The sequence below is a fragment of the Chrysemys picta genome, chromosome 2 (genome assembly GCF_011386835.1).
Source record: "Chrysemys picta bellii isolate R12L10 chromosome 2, ASM1138683v2, whole genome shotgun sequence".
Taxonomy (NCBI): Eukaryota; Metazoa; Chordata; order Testudines; family Emydidae; genus Chrysemys; species Chrysemys picta.
Window position 1 is genome coordinate 279257293 of NC_088792.1, and position 25501 is coordinate 279282793.

The 25501-nt window shown below is 44.9% G+C and overlaps 1 protein-coding gene across 3 annotated transcripts in view; it reads right to left on the bottom strand.

Moving 5' to 3' along the window:
* The window catches only part of COL22A1 (collagen type XXII alpha 1 chain), a 311922-nt gene that overhangs the window by 254506 nt on the left and 31915 nt on the right, over window positions 1-25501 (bottom strand). For all 3 annotated transcript variants that reach the window (XM_065586243.1, XM_024102639.3, XM_024102638.3), the window contains exons 2-3: window positions 20477-20637; window positions 14831-15397 (exon numbers count right to left, since the gene is read on the bottom strand). In XM_065586243.1, coding sequence (XP_065442315.1) covers window positions 14831-15397; window positions 20477-20567 — 658 coding nt within the window. In that variant the 5' untranslated portion in view covers window positions 20568-20637. The remainder of the gene's footprint in view (window positions 1-14830; window positions 15398-20476; window positions 20638-25501) is intronic.

Below are 25501 nucleotides of genomic sequence, written 5' to 3' on the forward strand. Positions count from 1 at the left end.
CCACCTCCAGTGCATCCACGGGGATGTGACACCCTACCCTGCTGCGACAAAAGTGTAGCTGAGGGTAGGAGACTACGCTATCTTTCAGAATAGGCCTAGCAGCCATCCTGGCTTACCCAGTAATATTAGTGTGGGACTGGAAATGGTTTGGGGATGTCCTCTGGCAGTAGAGCAGAAACCAACCCAGACCCCAAAATGAGGGGGCTTATGGGCCAAGACACGGTCCTCAACTTCTGGTTGCCAATCGTGGCTTACTTCCTCAGGTGTCTCACAGCTATTGTTTTGCCAGGTTGGTGTCCCTGGCTGTCTGAAGGAGCCTTCCCCTGAGTCTTCCAGGCCCTACTGTCAAGCTACCTCAGACCACTCACTCCACGAAGGCCCCGACTGACAGAGGAAGACCCTCTGGAGTCCACTTAGAGAACTCCAGGGGGAAACCAGGAACTGACCAGTGACTGAGGAACCAAAGCTGGGGTCGGAAGTAGCCCATGTAACAGTTGTAAGGGCACCCACCCTAGGCCACATATTTGAGCTATTATTCGCAGGGTCCTGAGTTGAAACCCAGTGGAGCAGGGTGGCTTGCATTCCCCTTCCCCCAGCCACTGGGCGACATGGCCACTAATTCTCACCACTACATCATGCTGCCAGGTTCAGATTTCAACCCCCTGACAGGGCCCACAAGAGGATGGGTGCTATCCAAACATATCGGATGACAGTTCTTACCCTAGGGAGCATTAGGCCAAGAATTTCAAAAATGGGTGCCTAAAATTGGTTCCCAAGTCCATATTTTAGACTCCCAAATAAATGGCCTGATTTTGTTTCCAAACGTGCTGAATATCCCAGCAAGTCTCATATACCTTTATAATAAGACTGGCAGAATTCTGCCAATTGCTGGAAAATATCAATGTTTATTTTTAAGCATTGTTTTAGATTTGTATTGATTTTTAAATGTTCAGTTGTGGGGAAATTATGGTGGAGGTCAAACAGCCAGCAGAGGTTGAGATTCAAAAAGTTAAAGCTTTATAATCATTAAAACACAAATTAACATCACATGTAAAAAATACACGTAGTAAATATCCTTAAATCAAACTCTAAGTTCTCAAGCAGCATTTTTCTTACTTTGTCTACCTGAAAATTTTCAGTTATTATTGATAGAAATATTTGTTCATCGGTCTGTGTGTGTATATGGGCGGAATCAATGTTTACCAACTTTTACTGTTAAAAATCCAATCACTCCAAGACTATTTATAATCTAAGAAAGATCTGACTCCAAATATCCAATTCTCCCTCATATACAGTTCTGTTCTTAAAATTTACTGTGTAACATTGGTATTTCATTATCCCACAGGGATCAGGCTTGTGGGATAATGAAATACCAATGTTACACAGTAAATTTTAAGAACAGAACTGTAATTGAGGGAGAATTGGATATTTTATTGTCTTTGCTGAATGAGTCTAAGAACATAAATGCGTACACATATAATGCAAGTTTTTCCACTAGGACATGTAACGTTAAAACATTGAAAAGAACAAAATATTGTGAGTTTTAAATAGGACGATTGGCAACTTTATGTTGGTTTAAAACCAAAAAAAGCTATTTGTGTTGGCACCAGCACGGATATTTTCATTTTATTTATTTTAGTTGTATCGCACTAAGGCAACTGAGGTCAAGGGGGAAGATGAAATGGAGTTTCAAGACTCATCAACTCAAAGGCCAATCTGGATCATCCGAAAGAGCATGAGGCTCAGTGGGGTGAAGGGCCTGGTCTGAGCCCTCCCCTTGGTGCATCACGGACCTTATTCAACATAGCACTTAAGCAAAAAGGGTAAGATATTCAAAAGCACCGAAATCACTGAGGGTATGTCTACACACAGTAATTGGAAGGCATGACTGCAGTATGTGTAGGCACACCTGAGCAAGCTCACTACAAACATCAGTGGCAGCATAGGATAGCTACCCAAGTACAGTCCCACCCAGGGCTCTTGGTACATCCTTGGATGACTAGCCTGTGCCACTGCCTGGGCCGCCGCTGCGACACTTCTATTTTTATCAAAGTTACCTCCCATATGGCTGCACATGCAGGCCCAATTGCAGTGTAGACGTTCCCTTAGGCACTTTTGGAGCTTTACCCCAAGTTAATGAGACTTAGGCATGTCCATGAACAGAGCTGGTCTCGAGTATGTGCTTAAAAGTCAAGAGCGTGTTTAAATGCTTTGCTGAATCAAAGCCCATTTCTGTTATAGTCCAGGCCCCGGAAGTCAAGAGGAGTCCTGCTTTTTTACTTCCCTGGGCTTTGACGCAGAGCCTCATGTGAATCTCAGGCTGCACTTATAAAAAGATAATTAAAGTGAACAGAGCTTCTCCTTTAGATCAAGCGACACAGAGCGGTGGTCTGAGCTGAAGACCCTCCTGAGTTTGATCCCCAGTGCAGAGCAAAGTTTATTTGTGAGCATTGCTTCATTACAGACAAAAAAAGATAACAAAGAAAATGAATTTGAGCCAGTCCCATTGTCCACATAAAGGTTCTATTCCATACGCCTCAGCAGCAACGGCAACTCCCAAAGGTGTCTTTCAGCAACGTTGATTAAAACAGCTCTCGGTCTCCTTCGCTGCTACCCTTAAGTGTACTTCAGCTGCTAGCTCATCTTTAGAGCATTGTGTCTATGCTGTACTGAGTCAACAGCCTGCAGCAGGTGGTCACACCATGCATTTGTTTTCAAGAGCCAATTTATCACGATGTTTAGAAGGAAGATGAAGATAAAGGGAGTATAACCCACTCCTTCCACAGGTGAAGACTTGTCTGCAACATGATTTAGAGGTGGTTAAATAGTGGAAGCGTATGCTCAAAACATATTGTACACCTGACAACAGAACTCTACATGGATATCATTGCCCCTGACTGAAAAGATTATGAACTTGAAAAGCCGGGAGATGAGTGCAGCATAGATACATGCAGAGTGCGTAAGCCTTTGTTATGGAAAAGTACTGTGTAATCACTCAGGCTTGTCTTGCATCTGAAGAAGTGAGGTTCTTACCCACGAAAGCTTATGCTCCCAATACTTCTGTTAGTCTTAAAGGTGCCACAGGACCCTCTGTTGCTTTTTACAGATTCAGACTAACACGGCTACACCTCTGATACTTGTCACGCAGGCTGATATCCATAGCTGTCAATGTAAATCAAACGACGGGACTGAGTACCTATGAAAACTAAGTATTGCTTTATTTACAGAATGACGAGTGTTTTATAGTAGAGGGAAGATCTCGTTTGAGTCAACCCTAAGAACCTGATTCTGATCCCACCCCATTTTAAACACCCAGATCCGACTCGCAGAGATTAAAGGGATTTTTCCCAAGGCGACACAGCAAATCAACACTAGAATTTAGGCTGTCCTGGATTCTAGTTCATGGCTTAGTCCACTGCACCATGCTGCCTGTATTATCGTATTGAAATTGCTTCCACATGGGCTGTGTTGTCACTGCCCGAAAAAGTGTGTTTTCACAGTGAGAGAAAATAGACATTTATCTCAGCTGTAAAATAGAATCATAGAATCATAGAATATCAGAGTTGGAAGGGACCTCAAGAGGTCATCTAGTCCAACCCCCTGCTCAAAGCAGGACCAATTCCCAGCTAAATCATCCCAGCCAGGGCTTTGTCAAGCCGGGCCTTAAAAACCTCCAAGGAAGGAGACTCCACCACCTCCCTAGGTAATGCATTCCAGTGTTTCACCACCCTCCTAGTGAAATAGTTTTTCCTGATATCCAACCTGGACCTCCCCCACTGCAACTTGAGACCATTGCTCCTTGTTCTGTCATCTGCCACCACTGAGAACAGCTGAGCTCCATCCTCTTTGGAACCCCCCTTCAGGTAGTTGAAGGCTGCTATCAAATCCCCCCTCATTCTTCTCTTCTGGAGACTAAACAATCCCAGTTCCCTCAGCCTCTCCTCATAAATCATGTGCTCCAGACCCCTAATCATTTTTGTTGCCCTCCGCTGGACTCTTTCCAATTTTTCCACAGCCTTCTTGTAGTGTGGGGCCCAAAACTGGACACAGTATTCCAGATGAGGCCTCACCAATGTCGAATAAAGGGGAACGATTATGTTCCTCGATCTGCTGGCAATGCCCCTACTTATACAGCCCAAAATGCCATTAGCCTTCTTGGCAACAAGAGCACACTGTTGACTCATATCCAGCTTCTCGTCCACTGTGACCCCTAGGTCCTTTTCTGCAGAACTGCTACCTAGCCATTCGGTCCCTAGTCTGTAGCAGTGCATGGGATTCTTCCGTCCTAAGTGCAGGACTCTGCACTTGTCCTTGTTGAACCTCATCAGGTTTTTTCTGCCCAATCCTCTAATTTGTCTAGGTCCCTCTGTATCCGATCCCTACCCTCTAGTGTATCTACCATGCCTCCTAGTTTAGTGTCATCTGCAAACTTGCTGAGAGTGCAGTCCACACCATCCTCCAGATCATTAATAAAGATATTAAACAAAACCGGCCCCAGGACCGACCCTTGGGGCACTCCACTTGAAACCAGCTGCCAACTAGACATGGAGCCATTGATCACTACCCGTTGAGCCCGACGATCTAGCCAGCTTTCTATCCACCTTACAGTCCATTCATCCAGCCCATACATCTTTAACTTGGCGGCAAGAATACTGTGGGAGACAGTATCAAAAGCTTCGCTAAAGTCAAGGAATAACACATCCGAGTGGAGACAAAGCTGTTTACTGTGATGTCACTAGGTAAGCTGATCTTGTCTAGCTACATCGCGGTAACATACGCCTGCACCTTTTCTGCACTAGGGTTTTACATGCATTCACTATCTCATGGCAACCCCCACCCCCCCCGGCTTGTTTGGCCATGAAGACACACCCTTACTGTACATAGTTAAAAATCTCAAAGCATTTCTTAGTGTGTGGATCAAGTCATGGCCTAGCTCACACTAAATCTCAATAACGTTACTCAGGGTGTAAATCAAGGCAAAAAAAATTTCCACCATATATATATGACAGGATCCACGTTTGAAATGCATCCGTCTCTGGAGAGTCTGTACCTGTCTGACATCGTACAAGAACACAGTGCAACATTATAGGACATAAAGTGACAAAGAATGGTGCATCAGGGCAGGTTATCTTGTGGAAAGATCCTCTCAATATTCCTGACCAGCGTCTACCTTTGGGGCCTATGAATCCCACAGTGGCAAGTTCTTTGCACTTTCTGCAGAACCCATATCTATTGTCCTTCATCTTCTGTAAGGGTATCAATAGGGCATTAATACAATGGAAATGGTTACAGTTCCTCATTTGCATTTCAAAGCAATCAATTAATGATCTATCAAAATAAAGTCTGTCTAGATGTTCAACATCTTTCCAATACTTTTGCTCTCAACTCCAGACAGATCGCTAGTTGGAAAAGAAGAGAATTTGGCCTTTGGGTGTAACTCGTAAAATCCCTGGTGAGATTGAAACACTAACCCTACAATTTACTAACAAAAGTAACCCATCCTTATAAATCAAGCTGTGCTCTACACTGAGGGAGGAATATTCTTAGCAGACCAGTGCAATGGGATGTACTTTAATTATGAGGTCTGTACAGTACATTCGAGAACAAAGTAAGGTCTGAATGCATCTACAGAAAAGCTCTTTAATATATTTACAGACTTGCCACAGGGTGAAATGTCTTCTTGTTGTGAAGTGGGAAATGGCCTATCTGTGCCTACCTCAGGGCAGACTGTCAGAAAACAGGGCAGACACCCCAAACTAGTGGTATGTTGTATAGATTTCACCAAGCCAGTGATAAATCTGACTTCCTGGATCACTATAACAGTCTCACTTCTCCAGTCTATCTTGCCACCTAGACAAACTGAACTTTGTGATAAAATGGTTATTTATACCAAAAATCACATCACATTTATGTTGCTTCCAGTCCCAAGAGACCAGTCACTTTCCCCAGATCAAGTGGTACTCTAGATCTTACACCAAAAACACTGGTAGCCAATTCTATAGTAAACTAACTAAAGGTTTATTAGCTAAGAAAAGGAAATTAGAGTTATTGAAAAAGGTTAAAGCAAGTAAAATATAAGCACAGGTGAGTCACCGTTTGTAATTCCAAATGGTGGCAGTGATGTAATAAACTGCCAGTTTCCCCAAAAGTCTTGTCAGGGTGCCCAGATTGTCTCTGGGGATCTCCACTTTGCATCTGGGACCCTTCCCTGTAAGAGTCCAAACAGTCCAGAGATCCAAGATCTTTCTTTGAATCCATACTTATAGCTTCTTCTCACAGAAAACAAGCTGACAGGGTCCCTACCCACGTGGGCTTTTCCTTTAATGATGGAGAGTGAGGAATGCATTTTGAATCTTTGACCTCCGCTCATCACACACAATGACCACTTGCTTCAAAATTAGCACTTTTCTGTTAAAGTTCTTCATTTGCATTCCACAAGGCTTCTTTCTCATTTAATGAGTTATTTAGTTACAGGGGTAACATAATGTAAATGTCTGCTACTACATCATAACAGGATACAGATAGATGACAACAATGCAAGTAACATCCCACTAGTTTTCATGAATTTAAACACCAAATACACTCTTATACATTCCACAGTTACTTTGATCTATACTAATACACAAGTGAATTGGCCCGGGGCTCTGGCATGAGCTGGCACCTAGTCAGCCAGCGTCACACCTAGATTTCTGTATCACTGAATTTTAGTACCTGGTCAAAAATGAGATGGTTATTGGTGGAAGTCAAACTCAAACAACATAATGACTCTTGGATGAAATTCTCCTCTGTGCGAAGGGCCAATTTAAGGCTTATGCACCGCCTAAGTCCCATCTAAGGCTTCAAAAACAGTTTAAAAAAGACTTAGGTCTTAAAATCTGAGGTTGACATCACTATGGCGCTCAGGGGTGTGAAATATCCACACCCCTGTCTGATGCAGCTATGCCGACATAATCCCCAACATAGACACAGCTACATCAATGGAAGAATGCTTCCATCAACCCAGCAATTGTTGTGAGGGGAAGTGGTATTCCTACAGCAAAGGAAAAACTCCTTTTGTCACTACAGTTTGCGTCTACACTGTAGGATTACAGTGGCATATTTACAGTAGCACCCAAAGTGTAGATGTGGCCTCAGGAAGGGCATAGACCTAACATGAGCCCTGGACACAGGGGAGAACTTCATCCTCTTCTGAATAAAACATAAAAATGGTAGCAAGGTTTGCATCCACACCACAACAATAAACGGTTCTGAAGCAAGCTTGTTTCCGAACCATGTTCTGGTCCTAGCAGGCAGGCAGTCTCGAATATCATATCGATTTAATAGGATTTTCTCTCCCTATAGGAGCCATACAAACGGGGCAGAGGTACTAACCCAGTTTGGAGAGTGGTTCCATTTACTTGGTTAAATTGTGTTTATGAAACTATTTTCAAAACCAGGACTGTTTCAGCTGATGGGGACAAGCTTTAAGAGACCCTGCAGAGACAACTGTTAACACCATGGCGAGGGTCATGACTTGCCAGTTTAAAGCCTCTGCCGCGGAATAAGGGGGACTAGATGGCTTGTTGGGTTAATATGCTAACACCTCGCCTTTAAAGGCCTAGAGTTAAATGCTGTTTTTAGGGCTAGCATCGGTATCAGCAGGCAGGCAGAACCTGTGGTCAGATTATTAGGGGCAGCAATGTGTGTAGTCACTGTTCATCGTAGGCCTGCTCTAAAGAGATTACTGTTGACTTCAATCCAAGCCCTGCGGGAACAGGCGCTCAGGTACACAGATGATGGGCCTGGTATAAGAACATAAAATGAAAGACTGGCCTCAGTGCCATTTCCCAGCTAGCGTAGGATGACAAGTCCTAGATCCAGCCTTAATTGAGACTTCAAGGTCTCAGCATCATCCTTGCTGGATGCTAGTTGGAATCCTAAAGGCACCAATCACCTGCCAGTCTGTACTAGGGAGAGACCAACACTACCCTCTAGCGTACAAGCAGTTCATGACTGAGGTGCATTGGCAAAGCGTACACCACTAAGCCCGGTTCTTACATGATACCGAAACTGAGGAATTTGCTATCTCAAGAGGTACTGTTTTAATTGATGCTGCTGAAATTCAAGATAATAATTGACCTCTACTGCAACACCAATGTTCTCTCGGGATAAAAAGGCAACTGGATACTTAAACACAGTCAGCCTCTTGCATATTTAATAGGATTCAACTGGTCACCAGATTCTGAAGGATATTTTCCCTAGTACATATTGGCAGGGACCATGGGAGGGTTTATTTGCCCCAAAAGCACCGAGGAAGAGTGATCGGTCGGGAGTGAGAGAGGATCTTGAGCCTTCCCTTATTCAGTTCTCATGCACCACTTTGCCGTTCTTTTATTTGAATGGAGAGTGTGGAATGGGGGGAAGGAGGGGGATGACTACTTTTTCCTTTTTGCTTCTTCCAGGAGAAGCTGCCTTGCTCCATATCTGCTATAAGGAAACTGAACCAGTTTACAACACTTATTTTTGTAGTTTAAATCTTTATTCAACTTCTCAGTGAGGAGACAGACAGGCCTTTTGGGGTATGTCCACACTGCAATTAAACACCTGCAGTTGGCCCAGGTCAGCTGACTCAGTTTTGTGGGGGCTCGGGCTACAGGGCTGATTAATTGCAGTGTAGATGTTTGGGCTCGGGCTGGAGCCCGGGCTCTGGGACCTCTTACACAGCAATTTTTAACCTCACAGCTTGAGCCCAAGTCAGTGGATGTAGACCAGCTGCAAATGTCGTTTATTCCCATGTAGATATACCCTTAGTGCACCATGAAGGGCTCCCTACAGACTAGCTGCACTTCCAGGTCCCCCTCTCCCAAATACCATCATGGGCCTAGCAGCAGACTCCACCAACCCCATCAGTGGGATGCGGGTCAAATCCCAACAATGCGTTCCAGAGCTGTCGTCTTGTCTCCTGTGTGGAAGTACGTCCCTGACCCAAGGGCAACTGGAGGAAGCCCTAGGCTTTCATCTGCGCCTGAGTGCCTCGTGTAACCATTTATACCTTCTGGCCACAAGCTGGGAATGGGCGACAGGGGATGGATCACTTGATGATTACCAGTTCTGTTCATTCCCTCTGGGGCACCTGGCACTGGCCGCTGTCAGAAGACAGGATACTGGGCTAGATGAACCTTTGGTCTGACCCAGTAGGGCCATTCTTATGTACCTGTGCATAGTGGGTGTAGGACGATACCGTTTGGATTTGCCCTGGTCTAAGTCACTATGCAAGGGGGCAAGGCAAAAAAAAAAGAAGCAGGCCCAGAGTGTTAAAAAGGGGGTGGGTTCCTTTCTGCGTGGAGCCAGCTGCTCACTTAGAAGCCAGGACAGGAGGCGCTAGATACACAAGATCTGCCCTATACATATTGTTTTGGTATTTAAAGGCTCTTCAGCTGCCTGAAGGGAACATGGTGAGATTCTCTGTTAATCTATTTTGTTTGCACCAGAAAAGCCTATAAATAAACCTCAAACCCCAGAGAGTTTTTTCTGTGCTTCACTTGCATTCCTGCTGAGTGTTAGCCAGCTGCTCAGAGCCTCATCCTGCCACATGTATATTGCAGACTGTTCCTCATCTGTCCTTCACCAAATAAACACCAAAAAAGATAATATCTCCCAAAGGATAAGTGGCCTTTCTTTAAGGCCTGATCTAAAGCCCATTGGAGTCAATGAAAAGGCTCCCGTTGATTTTAGTGAGTTTTGCATCAGGCCCCTACAGCCTAATTTTCAGACGAGTGGAGCACCCACAGCTCCAATAAAATCAAGGAAAGCGGCAGGTGTGCACTGCTTTTGAAAAACAAGCCACTAATGACTTCCAGCGCATGACAATATGTTCCAGCTTTGTCGGTTTCTATTTCTCTGTTTCTCTTTTTCAATCTTACGCAGTTTAGAAATGGCTCCCATATTCACCATATTTCCCCCTTCTTTTCTCTAAGCTGCACGTTGCTTGTTCATAGGATGTAATTTCTCCTGCATCTGAGACTCATCCATTTTCTGATGATCTCAAATGTTTCTTTCCAGTGTCTAGGACTTATTTTTTTTTGCCTTTTCTTGTAATTTAGACTTTGTTTAGTGTGGTTTCTTACATGTCAGTGTTTTATGTTGCTGTTATTTGTATGTGACTATTTTAAAACAAATAAGGGTACTAAACCAATAGAAGGACAAGGAGAATGCAAGAGATTTCATCACTCATTTTCTATAGGTTGCAACGCTGCCTTTAAAGTGTCCCTTGTAAAGATCCCAGAAATCTGGCCAGAGCTCAAAACTTTATTCTGCCCTCAGTTACACCACTAAGGCCTTGGCTACACTTACCAGCTAGTTCGACAGCTGGAAATCGAAGTTCTGGGTTCGACTTATCGCGTCTAGTCTGGACCCGGAAGTGCTCGCCGTCGACTGCGGTACTCCAGCTCGGCGAGAGGAGTACCGCGGAGTCGACGGGGGAGCCTGCCTGCCGAGTGTGGACCAAGGTAAGTTCGAACTAAGGTACTTCGACTTCAGCTACGTTATTCACGTAGCTGAAGTTGCGTACCTTAGTTCGAATTAGGGGGGTAGTGTAGACCAAGCCTTAGTCTGGATGAAGTTCCATGGAGACACTTCCACATATATGCTATGTAAACAACATTAGAATCAAACCCTCTATTCCTTGAACACCAAGGAAGAGAAATGGGGCTCACAGCAGTCGGATCCTGACTGCCCCAAGACTTCAGAAGGATCACAGCTGACCATTTCATTGCAGTGTGAGTAGCTTCCCAGGGAAGGGGAAAATCACCTTCCCATGTTGAGGTTTTCCAGCAGAGCAAGCATTAGCCCAGAGAAGAGAATTTGCCCTGTTGCAAAATCCACAACAGACTGCTTGGAGGAAACGAAGGAGCATGCACACCAGGATACAACTCGCTGCCCCTCTATTGCTGGCTCAGCCACGCTGTTTCCAGTCAGACACAGCCAAGCATCTGAGAGCAGGAGAGATGAGAGCCACTGAGGTTGTGCTACTGCCCTTTACATCATAGCGAGCAGCAGTTAACCGAGCAATAGGCATGCCTATTTCAAAGGTACAGCTATTTGAGGAAAATGGGAATGAACTGTGGACTGGACCGCATGCTCCCAGAGGGGCAAAGAACTTTTGAAAGGCAAGAAAGTTCTCCTGAGGCCTAGGAGTGGTTCTTAAAGTGCAAGGCCTTGACCAACCCTCTGCGCCCTTGGCTGTAGCTAGTGCTGGCTACTTTAGGAAAGAAGCCCTGACGGTCCACCCCCTGCTGACCTAAATCTCAATTGAGAGCATTTCCCAACCTCAGTCAGCCTCTGTCCATGGGCAACCCGACAGACCCAGGTTGTCGGCAGGCGGGATCAAACCTGGGACTTCTGGAGCTAAATGCATGAGCCTTTACTGCAAGAGCTAAAAGTCACATGACACTTAACTAAGGCTGTAGAGCAGACACAATCTCTCTCCAAGTGGTCCCGGTGCTACTAGATGGGACAGAACACCACACCCAGGAGGTGTGTGGATTACACCTGCAGTTTTTCCAATGGGAGCTACGTTCTCCCTCTGAAAAGCATTCCACTCACCCTACCACTCACCTATCAATGGCAATATGGTGCCAATATATCTTTATATTCTCTATATTTGCCTGCTCGTCGCTAAATCATACAAATGTAAACGCTATTTTGAAAGTGTGAAGACCCATGGAACATCCCTGGAATCTGTACAGCAATACCTCTCCTCCTGCCATCGGCAAAGCTGTCGCCCAAGTTGGTCAGCTAACTCTAGTCCAGAACGTAAATGGAATAGTTTGGTAAAAATATCAGCCTCTGACCCAGGGTCTGCTGAGCGCATGTATTATTTTCAAGTGTGCAATGTTTATTTCCATAGTATCAGATCAAGCCTAAAGTATTATTAATGCACTCAGTGACTCGCAATGATAAATCATAGTCTAATACAGCAAGGAATAATGAAAGTTCAAAACGGAAATCCATTGCGCCCAGAGACAAGTGACAAGTTATTCTGGAGCAGCTGCTGCCACAAACCTCAGGATCTGCACCACTGCGCTGATCCTCACATTTGTATAGTATGCTAAGAGTTAGGGCTGGAAGAGAAAAATCTTTGTTGGCCAGTACAGTGCAGAAATTACAGCTCCACCATTCCCTTTCATTCCTAGCATGTGCCCTGTCCCTACACCCTTCCCCTGTAAACACCAGTTCTCCCCTACATTATTCACCCTAAGATCTCTGTCTTGCTGCCTCCTTTGGTGACACCTCCATAGCCTCTCTCGCTAGTTTTCTCAATCTCAAATTGCTGTGCCCATTGGGAGATTTTTTGGGGGTTTAGCTCTAATCTGACCCTAAATATTTCACTCATTAAAAGAAATAGGAAGAACAGTTCAGCCATAGCAAGAGGCAATACATCATCGTGGCAAGCCGAGTCGGTTTGCATGGATCTGGGTTCGCTGAAACTTTGCTGTATTATTCAGCCATTGCTCCTTTCACCCTGACTGCCCTTCCCCCAGCCCAATCAGTAGTCACTGTCCTATCCCACACTCCTGAAGTCTTAGGCCTTGGCTACACTTACCCGGTAGTTCGGCGGCGAGCGATCGAACTTCTGGGTTCGACTTATTGCGTCTAGTCTGGACGCGATAAGTCGAACCCGGAAGTGCTCGCCGTCGACTGCGGTACTCCAGCTCGGCGAGAGGAGTACCGCGGAGTCGACAGGGGAGCCTGCCTGCTGAGTGTGGACCAAGGTAAGTTCGAACTAAGGTACTTCGAACTTCAGCTACGTTATTCACGTAGCTGAAGTTGCGTACCTTAGTTCGAATTAGGGGGGTAGTGTAGACCTGGCCTTAATTTCACTTCGTCATTTGATGTCTTTAGCAGATCTGATTGTCCAACCGGTGTCCTGCCCTGACAGTTGCATAGGGTGACCAGAGGGCAAGTGTAAAAAATCGGGACGGGGGTGGGAGGTAATAGGTGCCTATACAAGAAAAAGCTCCCAAAATCGGGACTGTCCCTATAAAATCAGGACATCTGGTCACCCTACAGTTGCATGGTTCCCATTAGCTCCTAGTTTTAACCATGTCCCCCCTTCGACCCTCCTAACTGTCAATACCAGCAGTCTGGATCCCATTGCTCTAATGTAGAAAGCAACCCACTAATTTAGTAATCTATCCCTTCCCCAAGAAGTTCCCTACATTTAATAACCCTAAACCCCTGCTCTTCATCCACACTTCAGGATGCTTCCTTTCTCCCCATCCACGTCATTCCTGCAGATGAAAGCAGATAGTTCTGATCAGTGTCAGTCCCAGCCCTCAGGAGGAAAAGCTATAGGCCTTTCATAATTCCCTGGGCTTTAATTAAGCAGGTGTTACATACATGTACTGTGGGCCTAGTCTATGATTAGAATGCCATAAGAAGATAACATTCCACCTGGTAAAATGGGCAAATGACTCCTTGATAAGCTGAGAGAGACCCAAATGGCAATATGTACTGCAAACATTAGTTTTAAGAAACGTTTCTACTGGAATTGGCACATATTTCAATGCAACATCAAGCCATTCTGGGTACATCAAAATGTATAGCTGCAGCAGCATGTTCTCTGGGCATATCCAGTGTTACATACAGCATGGCAGAGGATAATTGTTCCCATCTCTCTGGAACCCTAGAGGCATAAGACCGTCAGAGGTTTATTTTAGTGTAAGGAGAACAAACACCTTTGATCCACACTACATCTAGCAGACATCCAGCATGATTCCATTCTATGGTGTGATTAGTGCCTGTGCACGTGAACGTTTATAAATTGAAGTCAAATAATGAATCAATGTCACAACACATTATGCCATGTTTGATTCAGTCCACGACAATGCTGAGTTATCAGCACACAATGACACAACGTCATGGGGAGAAGGGACATCACCATCGACCATGTCACAGTGCCACACAGAGACTGCAAACTCAGACCACACAATGCAGGGCAGTCTCGTGAGTTTCATTTCCAGGACACATAGCAACCTTAAATACCTTGAGCACAAAGCCAACCGGGTGTATGTGGACCCAATAGCTGGGAGCCCCTACGTGGGGGCCACGGGTGGGTGGTGCCCACTTTTCCAGCTAAAGAGCTGGGATACCAGTCATAGCAGAGCATATCAGGCACAGCAATGCCTCCGTTGGGCACCCCACACAACGTGTTTACTCAGGTTAAATCTCATTTGGCTTCAGAATGGTTATTTCCAGTGCTGCTGCCTAGTGATGGATTAACCCTACTCCACTCTACTGTCTAATGACAGCACAGTAAGGAACCAAACCCCACCCCATACATAGGCTGCATAGGATGCTGCAACCAAATTCAGATGAGATAAAACTTCAATTCTATGTAAGAATACATTGGATACAGAGTGTAAGAAATCAAATTGTTTCCAGTGGGCCACTACATAATGCACAAATGAGTCAAATCAAAATAAAAATAGAATCTAGATAGAGACTGACTTTTATATACAATTTCCATTTCCAGAAAAAATATATATAAACTCCTCTCTGATTTGATCCCACTGGAAGTTGACCCTTGTTTAATGTTGCTTTGGCCCATACAACCCAGAAGTAAATAGACCATGGTTGCCACCAGCAATAAAGTGGCTTCTTAAAAAGTGGAAAATTCAGGACACTATTGGATGGATGGATCAATGAATATGGAGGAAGAGAAAGAGAACAGGACCCAGAGTTACAAACAAACAAGAATGAAGAAGCATCTGTATAGGACTTTCACAGCCACACAAGGATTACTCTATTACAATTCTCTTTTTGTTACAGTAACAATGTCTCTACTTACTTTCACAGAGCCGCCGTCTCAGTTTCCCTCGTATTTTATCAATGGCATTGTAATCAGAGACGTGGAACACATGAGCAGATTTAGGCTCGGAAGCAATTTCATCCAATTCCTCCTTTAAGGCCTCACCAACGCCCACAGCAAAGATCCTTATTCCAGCCTTACGCGCCGCAGTGGCTGCATCCATGACATAATCCTGGCTCCTTCCATCAGTCAAAAGGATAGCCACTTTCTTAATGGGTGGGTCACTAGGCCTCCCACCAGCCTCTTTGGAAAAGCTATAGGTGTTGATATACCGGAGGGCATCCCCGGTATTTGTGTTACCCCCATAATACTTAATGTTCCTTGCAGCTTTTTTGATTTCCTCACGAGTTTGGTACCTTCCCAAGTCAAACTCTGTGGTTGGCCTGTCACTGTAACGTACCACTCCTACACGGGTCTTGTCCGGTCCGATCTCAAAGGTCTCCACCAGATTAGACACCCACTGGCGGACCTTCTCAAAATCTTCTTTACCCACGCTGGAAGAGGTATCCAAGATGAAGACAAGATCATAGTGGACATTCTTGCAACCTGTAGGGGCAATGGAAGATACTGCTAAGAGAAGCTGGAAGAGAATCATCACACATCCCTCAACCTCTCTAGTCATATCTATTCAGTGTACTGACTCAGTGCTGGAGGCATCTTTCTCTTTGTCCCAGAGAGGGAGCACAAGTTTTCAGTCTTTCTTCCCTGTGATTTCCCCCTCATCAGCATTGGGAGATCTATAGTACATCTGGACACCTCTGTTACTTTGAATTCAAATCCTCTCCTTTCCTGTTCTGCTTGCTCTGTCTCCACACAATCCTTTTGCCTACACTGTCTGCATGTATACGAGGCTGCTCTTCTCTTTTAAAAACATCAGCAATCCCTTTTCCATTCCCACTTCTAAGGCAGCGCATTGAAAAGATATGGTCGGCTCAAGAGATCTGTGTTGACCATGCCGGTGCCAACCTTGACCTTGAATAGCGAAGCTTCCATGTTCCCTCTCAAATGATAGTGTTCATTTATTTAGGCTTAGCTACAAGCAACTATTTTCCTCTCCACAATGTCTCGGGGAGACACGTTTATAACAAGATTATTTTTATTCTTATTCTGTTTGCCAGTGTATGTTGACTAAGGGACGATTCCTTGAATAGTAGCATGGCTTCCTTGACAACAAAGTACAGTTCCTTTGCAAAGGAAGTGTTTCCCTTCCCCCACAACCAGCCTTTTGTCTTCAGTTGAAATATTCATAATCTGAAGTCTGTGTAATCCAAAAGGCCAACACGTTTTAATTGCCATTTTCTTGCACCTGGAAGCCAGACTGGTAGTATATTTCGCAGCCACCTTCAAGGAGAGCCTATCACTTTTTCTTGCTTTGCCTGAGCATTTGCAAGCCAGTATGCTACATAACCACAAAAAGGCCAGTGGGTGGGGGAGGACAGACGACACAAGGTATAATCAGAATGGGCCACTCGGTGGGAACTGTCCTTATCAGTGATGAATGTGTGTGTGAGTTCATAAAGGGCTAAGTCATCCTTCGAGACGAAAGCTGCTATACAAATGTCATTTATTTTAATGTAATGGGAAGGTCATAGCCCCAGATCCTCCAGGAGGTGCAACTGCTTTGTGCCGCCCTGCTGCCAAAATGGGCCCATAGAGCCAGAATAACCTGGCATGGGAAGAACACCTCAGAATAGAGGCATGTAAGGGCTGTAGCGCTGGCGTGGTAGCTCCGATGCCACCTCTCCCCCTGCTGCAGAGTGAGAGCTAAGGGGCCAGGGTTTTCCTATATCCTACTGATCCACAGATGCTGCTGTATCAGCCTCCTTCAGACCAACTGACACTGTAGTCTAGCCCTGCACCCAGCTACTGTACACAGCAGACCCAACCCAGCGCCTGCTAGAAAACCATCCCATAACTCTTGTGATAAATGAAGGGGGGAAGGTAGCTCCCTTTTACGGACACCCAGCCAGCCAGTAGCTATAGAATCCCTCTTAGTAGCTGTTCTCTACTTGCTCTTCCTGTAAAGGGTTAAAAAGTCTCCCTGCTATGCATAGGCAAAAGGAAGGGAGTGGGCACCTGGCCAAAAGAGCCAATCGGAAAGCTAGAACTTCTTAAAATTGAAAAATGATTCCCCTTTTGTCTGTCTGCTGTTGTTCTCCTGGGGAAAGGCAGACAGGTCAGAGCTATGCTGTAAGAAGCTTGGGCCAAGTATAAAAAAAATCATCAGTATCATACCTAGAAACTACTCATTTAAAACCCCAGATATGCAAGTAGATCAGGAAATGTCCAGGAAGATGGGATTAGGTTTATCCCTTTTATTTCTTTATGGCTTATGGATTCCTCTGTGCTAACCCTGCTGCTTTTGTTTTGCATGTAACCTTTAAGCTGGACCTCAAGAACGTTATTCTTGGTGCTTAATCCTTGTAGTTACTCTTTTAAAATCTAGCAATAGCCTGAGTTCCCAGATGCATTTTCTTCTCTTTTTTTAATTATTAAAATTTATCTTTTTTAAAGAACAGAAATGGATTTTTGTGTCTTAAGAGGTTTGTGCACATGTTGTTTAATTAGCTGGTGGCAACAGCTGATTTCCTTTTTTTCCCCCCTCAGCTCTTCCCCGGAGGGGTTGTGTGAAAGGGCTTGAGGGTACCCCACAGGAAGGAATTCCCAAGTGCGGCCAGTCATCTTCAGGGGTCATCTGGGCAACACGCTCTGTGCTCCTGCATTGGAGGTGGGAGTCATGGAGGAGTGCAGATCTGCTAAGGGGCATGGGTGGGAGATATGCCACTCAGCTGTCCCAAAGAAGCCAACTCTACTGGGAGGTTGCCCAGACACATGAAGATGACTTGTGGTAGGATCCTGTTGCAGGGCTAGAAGAGCAGTGTTTGGAGGGGAAGAAGATAGCTCCCAGGGTAGAGTGTTTACACAGGTCACAGGAGCCCATATTTCCTGTGCTTATCTGAACAAGCCCTTGTGAGGGTCACCCATCACTAGTGTTAACCCCTTTGCAGATGAACGCCTCTGAACCTATCCTTCTGCTGTTGACCATGAACATTTTATGGAACATCATCTCTGTACAGCACCATGCACATTCCTGGAGCCATATGAACGACCACCCTGCTAACGGTGTCCAGCTGATACACCCAGCCATTCAACAGGCGAAGTCTATCTTATTAAGTTTGCGGATGATACCAAACTGGGAGGGATTGCAACTACTTTGGAGGACAGGGTCATAATTCAAAATGATCTGGACAAATTGGAGAAATGGTCTGAGTTAAACAGGATGAAGTTTAACAAAGACAAATGCAAAGTGCTCCACTTAGGAAGGAAAAATCAATTTCACACATACAGAATGGGAAAAGACTGTCTAGGAAGGAGTACGGCAGAAAGGGATCTAGGGGTTATAGTGGACCACAAGCTAAATATGAGTCAACAGTGTGATGCTGTTGCAAAAAAAGCAAACATGATTCTGGGATGCATTAACAGGTGTGTTGTGAGCAAGACACGAGAAGTCATTCTTCCGCTCTACTCTGCTCTGGTTAGGCCTCAGCTGGAGTATTGTGTCCAGTTCTGGGTGCCGCATTTTAAAAAAGATGTGGAGAAATTGGAAAGGGTCCAAAGAAGAGCAACAAGAATGATTAAAGGTCTTGAGAACATGACCTATGAAGGAAGGCTGAAAGAACTGGGTTTGTTTAGTTTGGAGAAGAGAAGACTGAGAGGGGACATGATAGCAGTTTTCAGGTATCTAAAAGGGTGTCATGAGGAGGAGGGAGAGAACTTGTTCACCTTAGCCTCTAAGGATAGAACCAGAAACAATGGGTTTAAACTGCAGCAAGGGAGGTCTAGGTTGGACATTAGGAAAAAGTTCCTAACTGTCAGGGTGGTTAAACACTGGAACAAATTGCCTAGGGAGGTTGTGGAATCTCCGTCTCTGGAGATACTTAAGAGTAGGTTAGATAAATGTCTATCAGGGATGGTCTAGACAGTATTTGGTCCTGCCATGCGGGCAGGGGACTGGACTCGATGACCTCTCGAGGTCCCTTCCAGTCCTATAATCTATGATTCTATGATTCTATGATCTGGGCATGCCTGGAACACCGAACAGCCATCAATCAATCGTTATGTGAGCGGACAAACATAATATACCTCTCACAAAATGAGTTGAGGGTGCATTCTGACTGGAACATGTGGGTTCTATGCTAGGTGACACCGATTAAGCTATGTGCATGTATCTCAGTCAGAATGCCGAGTTTAGTTCTGCTCCGTTCCCCGCACAATAGACGGACATTATGTGTCATTTAACTGTAAAGTTCAACCAAACTGGTCCTCAGCTCTAAAGGCTACGGGAAAAGTCCAGCATCCTTAATCTATTCTGTCTGGACAAAAAGGGATTAAGCAGAGCTAACTGAAGAACACAAAAGATTTAAACATATTCAGCAATGTCTGTGCATGTTCCTTCTTTTAGCACATCTCAGCAGGTGATAGTAAGTGTAATTTAAAACCATATAGAGCAGAGAGACGGAATCCCTTCTCCATTCAGGGGTGACTGTCCACAAAACAAGGTTGTTGGGGTAAAGACAGTGAGGTTTATTCAGGAATTAATACAGGAAACCCCTGTGTTTAACATGGCTAATCCTTCATGGGTCAGTGATTCTTTGTTGATATACTTGATAGAGCAAAGCAAATGCTGCAAAAGGTTTTCAGTGAACACTGGTCCAGATCTTCAAACATATTCCTTTCCACTGCACAGAGACTCTTTTCCTTGTTTCTAAGAATATTCTAACAAAACCGTTTACTGGCAGAGACAACTAATTTGAAAGAAATGGATTAACAACAGGAAACATGGTCAATGGAAACATGATTCTAAGGGCGAGGGGCCATCCAGTCAGCAAACAGAATCTTTCCATGTGACCCATCTCCAAGCAAAACAGCTCACAGACAAACGACAGGCCCAGAATTAATACTGAAATTCTTTGCTCAACAAACCAGTAAGTTTGATACCATCATAATCTGTTTGGGCGATTTGCAAACAGAAAAAGAGATGATGTTTATTCTTTTTTTTACTAATATTTGCTCATTTAATGATAAAAATGTACATTCATATAGCATCTTTCACCCCAAAGTGTTGCACAAACTACATCTATAGTTCATACACTCAGAGCAGCCTGCTACTGTGTTTGAGGGGGATGGCTACAGTTTCCTCTCATTTTAGTATAAAATTAGCTAAGGACACCAGAGGGCCCCGTCTCTTGTGGAAAAGGCCAGGATATCGGAGTTTTTAAGGTGTCATCTGAAAGACCCTGAAGGTCTGATTCAAAGCCCATTGAAGTCAATGGAAACACTGATACTGCCTTCAGTGGGGTTTGGATCATGCCCGTACAGGGTAAACTGCATGCAACTCAGTCTAGCCTGCAAGACTGAAGGTCTGAACTAACCCTTGTAGGTCCTGGTCCTGTAGTGGCTATTGGATTCTAATTAAGTCCAGATTTTTGCAGCACTAAGCTACCCCCTCTCCTTGAGATCTGCTTACGATATTTGGAAGGACGGCTGCATTGCTAGCTTTTTCTACAAGCGTAATGTCCCAAGCAAAGTAAAAATCTAGGTTGTCCCAGGAGCATCAGCACATACCTGCTCTTTGTGCCCGAATTCTCTCTCCACCCCAGAGGAGTGCAAGAAGAATCAAGACGTAAGGCACTCGATATCTTCCCGTAAGGGGCATAGCTCCCTTCTTCTCAGACACGCTCACCTCTTCGCCGTGGTGAGAAACGGTCTATAAATCCATCCCTGGCCTAGGGGAAAAAGAGAGGAAATTGAAGAGCAATTATTAACTAACAGAAGCGCAAGACTGTGGAGGAAACAAAAGCAACAATACAAGCTCTGGGAACTGCACATTTAGGGTCGTCTCCTCTGGCTCTCGTTTTACTTGAATAGGCCAGGGCTGTACCCAGACAAAGAGGCAAGGAGTTCACCTACTTTTCAAAAGCGAAGGTCTTTTCTCAGGCTCCTGCCAATGCAGAGCAGCCCGAGTTGTCTGAAAAGGAGAGATTACTAGATTATTTAGGTTTAAATGAGCCCATCAGCAACAGCACAATCAATGCATCAGACTGGAAACCATTCCTGACTTGAGCCTCTCATGTATCCACCTTTGGAGGCACACAACTCAGGTCAGAGATACGTTTACCGCGAGTCATACACAGCCCGTTGCTATCTTCCTAGTGACCACTTTGAGTTCTTAGACATCAGAACTGCTGTGTGGTAATAATATTGAGTACTTTTCATGCCTCACCATCAGGTACCTTTGGCCTTATCTACATGAGACGGTTGCACCAGTTTAATTTAGAGTATGTCTACACTATGGAGACTATACTGGCATAGCCATGTCACCGTAGCTAAGCCAGCAAAACCCCGTAGCGTAGATGGAGCCTACACTGATGGAAGGGTTTTTTCCTAGTAATGCCAACTCCCTGAGCAATGGTAGCTATGTTAACAAGCATTCTTCCATCGGCATAGCTGTCTACACTGGGGCTTAGGTCAGCATAACTACATTGGTCAGGGGTGTGGATTTTTCACACCCCTAACTGACATTGCTATGTCAACCTAACTTAAATATAGACCAGGCCCAAAAGTGTTATTTACACCAATTAGGTTAAAATCAGTGTAAACTACTGTGTGGACAATCTTAATTTGGTTTAAGAGTGGTTTATTTTGATTTAGTTTAGATGAAACCACTGAAAACTCACCTGGTTTTGATACAAACTAGAAATTCAACCAGATTTGGTAAAGGATTTGCTAAAGTTTCTAATACTGGGCCAGCTCCATGTTTTTTTAATCGAAAACACATGTGGTGAATCTTTAACTGTGCTCCTTATAATGATTTGTTTTACAGTAGGGCTTACAGCGCACGTGGTGTTGTCCACCCCCATACAGGCAGACAGCACCGCTCTGAAGTGCTTCCAGTCTAAGGACACATTGTAAAAGATACTCTCAACGCTTCTAAACCCATGTTTTCCTCATGAGTGTACAGAGACTCCTCGGGCTTCTTTCCTCACTGAATTTTTGTTTCCTCCATCACGTTCATGCACATTGATTGCCTGTTGAGAGATTGTGACACTTAAGTGGTGGGCTGTGCATGCTGGTTTATTATTGTTGCATTGATCCTGAGTACTGAGTTATTTCTTTTTTCTCTTTGAACCATTTGTTTTGGTGGAAAACACATATCAAAAGAATTGCAGAGGTGCCAAGCCTATACTTAAAAAGAATATTGGGAGGTCTAAACTTTGTCAAGATAGATCAATGTCCCTCTAAAGTAAATGAAGACATAATACAGAATATCAGGGTTAGAAGGGACGTCAGGAGGTCATCTAATCCAACCCCCTTCTCAAAGCAGGACCAATTCCCGGACTGATTTTTGCCCCAGATCCCTAAATGGCCCCCCTCAAGGATTGAGCTCATAACCCTGGGTGTAGCAGGCCAATGCTCAAACCACTGAGCTATCCCTCCCCCCATGTGAGTTAGAGGAAGTAAAATCTAAGAGCCCATTTGTACAGATATAACTCATTACACCTGTGTAACTGCAGGAAGAATTGGGCGCTGTATATCCCATAGCTGATATCACATAGGGGCATGGAGAAGCAATGCTTCTCACACATCCGCCTACGCTCGTTAGAAACATATTAGAGGTGACAGCGTATCAGAAAATAAATGCAATAAAAGAGAATTGCTCATTCTCATCAGACACCTGAAATGTAAATGCTCAATAACCTGCATGGGTTAACTGGCTACTGGAATCTGAAGGATCCCAAATCAAACATGCTGGTGAATGTTATTGATGCAAGAGTACTTGTGGCACCTTAGAGACTAACAAATTTATTAGAGCATAAGCTTTTGTGGGCTACAACCCACTTCTTCGGATGCATATTTCGTTGTAGCCCACGAAAGCTTATGCTCTAATAAATTTGTTAGTCTCTAAGGTGCCACAAGTACTCCTGTTCTTTTTGAGGATACAGACTAACACGGCTGCTAACCTGAAACCTGTCATTGATGCAAGAGTTATCCTCGCTGGGTTGCAGCCTTGAGGCCAGATAGGGGCTGGTGTTCAGAATTTTTCCAGCAGGTGTCACTATGGCACAATGAGGCTCTGAAACGCTGGCACTAGAGAAGGGTGCATAGTGATAACTGAATTGAAATAGCTTGTACACCTGTAGTCAGAGTGTACTTTTGGATAACCCCACCACTGAAATTCCAATCAGTCAGTCTCTTTCAGAAGGCTAAGAGCCAATGATATTGAAAATGGCTATGGGAGTTTTCAGCCCAATTTAACTTATTTGAAAACTCTGGTATTCATAGAATCATAGAAGATTAGGGTTGGAAGAGACCTCAGGAGGTCATCTAGTCCAACCCCCTTCTCAAAGCAGGACCAGTCCCCAACTAAATCATCCTAGCCAAGACTTTGTCAAGCTGAGCCTTAAAAACCTCTTAGGATGGAAGTTCCACCACCTCCTAGGTAACCCATTCCAGTGCTTCACCACCCTCCTAGTGAAATAGTGTTTCCTAATATCCAGCCTAGACCTCCCCCACTGCAACTTGAGACCTTTGCTCCCTGTTCTGTCATCTGCCACCACTGAGAACAGTCTAGCTCCATCCTCTTTGGAACCCCCCTTCAGGTAGTTGAAGGCTGCTATCAAATCCCCCCCTCACTCTTCTCTTCTGCAGACTAAACAAGCCCAGTTCCCTCAGCCTCTCCTCATAATTTATGTGCCCCATGTAGCATGTAGTCAAGTAACAGAAGGGTAGCCGTGTTTGTCTGAATCTGTAAAAAGCAACAGAGGGTCCTGCGGCACCTTTAAGACTAACAGAAGTATTGGGAGCATAAGCTTTCGTGGGTAAGAACCTCACTTCTTCAGATGCAAGTCTTGTAAGAGTCTTTCAGTTCCAGCAGACCATCAAACCTGCCAAAAGTCATACATGACCAGGCTGGATAATTCTTTTTTATGTTTTACATATGTGAGTTACTTTATTCTGAGCGGTCTGTCACACTGAAGTCAACAGGATTACTTATATCAATAAAGTTACACTTCCACATATACTAATATAGCAAAGTTGGAGGCAAGGTATTTTCAGTGAGGGGTCTTCTACTATGGAAGTCACTTCCCATTTTAGTTTACTAAAATCAAAATTTGCTGACTCTGAGGTTACAATGGAAAGTCATTTTTCCCCCCTCTCAAGCCCTTCCTAGACAGAGGGATAAAGAGGTGTCTGGCAGAGATGGGAAAGTTTTAGTTTTGGAGGGATCCAGGAGCAGGAGCTTCTTCTTCCTCCTCTTCTGTATGGCAAAGAAAAATGATGAGCAACGTTCAAATAACCACGTCCGCACTAGTGAGCCAGTGGGTAGGTAGCTCCAGAAGTTTCTTGATGTGAGTCTGAGATGCTGCTAGTAAACAATCGAAGTGGGCACTGATTTACAATATAGTCCATAGTTTGTGAATGGTGTCTATACAGTGGCAGAATTAGCCATTGGGCCAATGGGACCTATGCCCACGGGCCACAGAAAAGTGGGTGCCCCCACACTCCAACCTGCTCCACCTGCCTGCCCAGCGCTTCTGCCAGGGAGCAGAGTGGGGGTGCAGGGTCTTGGCCCACTCTGCCCCGCCCGGTGATCCTGCTGGGGAGCAGGGTCAGGGCATACCCCACTCCACCTGCCCTGCTGGGGAGCCGGGGAAAGCCCCCCCGCCCACACACCCCTCCCCGGCAGGAGCACTGGGCAGGGGGTGGGGTGGGGCAAGCCCCCACACTCCAACCCCATTTCCCCAGTGGGGAAGGGGCACTGCAGGTGGAAGGGGTGGGGAGGGGTCCCCACTTGCTCTGGCCCAGGGCCCCACAAAAGCTTAATCCATCTCTGTGTCTATAGTCACATTGTAAGTTGTCTCATGTTCCAGAGGTGAGAGAGATGACAGCATCTGCCACGTGATTCTCTGAAATTTGTTCAATGCTGACCATGTATTTCCAGCTTTCAAACTCCCCTGGAAACACTTTTGTGGAGTTAGCAATCGGATGTGTCTTGGTACATTAGCATGAGCTCCGAATTTTTTCTAATGAGCCTCAACAGTGAATGACAAAGTTTTATGAGCTTTAGGCTTGCAAGATTTCAGACAGGTCTTAAGAAGGTTCTGGAGGTCCTCGTTAATTGGTAAATTCAGGCTGGCCAAGGTTCAGTGATACTCCTGGGCTGTCTCTGCCTCTCTCTAGATTTTGGGTGGAGGCAACCATTGAATGGTGTTGATAATGTTCCAATTAGGATTGTCATCACAGCGCCGGAGATTTGGTATGTGAGCTTCTCATCCATACTGGTGCGTAATATCCAGCGGTTGAGTATCAGTGCTGAAGTCATTGTTCAAAGTGTGCCCACATCGGCACCCCTGTACCGCGAGTTTTCAGGCAAGTCTAGTCCTTCCTTTTACCTTTTCACATATCTTTTCCAGATGAGCTTTAAAAGTCAAGCTTCTGTCCAAGATTACACCCAAGTTCTTTGGACAGGGCTTCCTGGTGTATGCTAGAAATGGAGCCCTGACACTGCAACCCAGAAAACATTGGGAAAGAGCAGATCTAGAGCTGAATTAAGTTGCTTGTGTACATCTCTATTTTTGTTGTATGTGT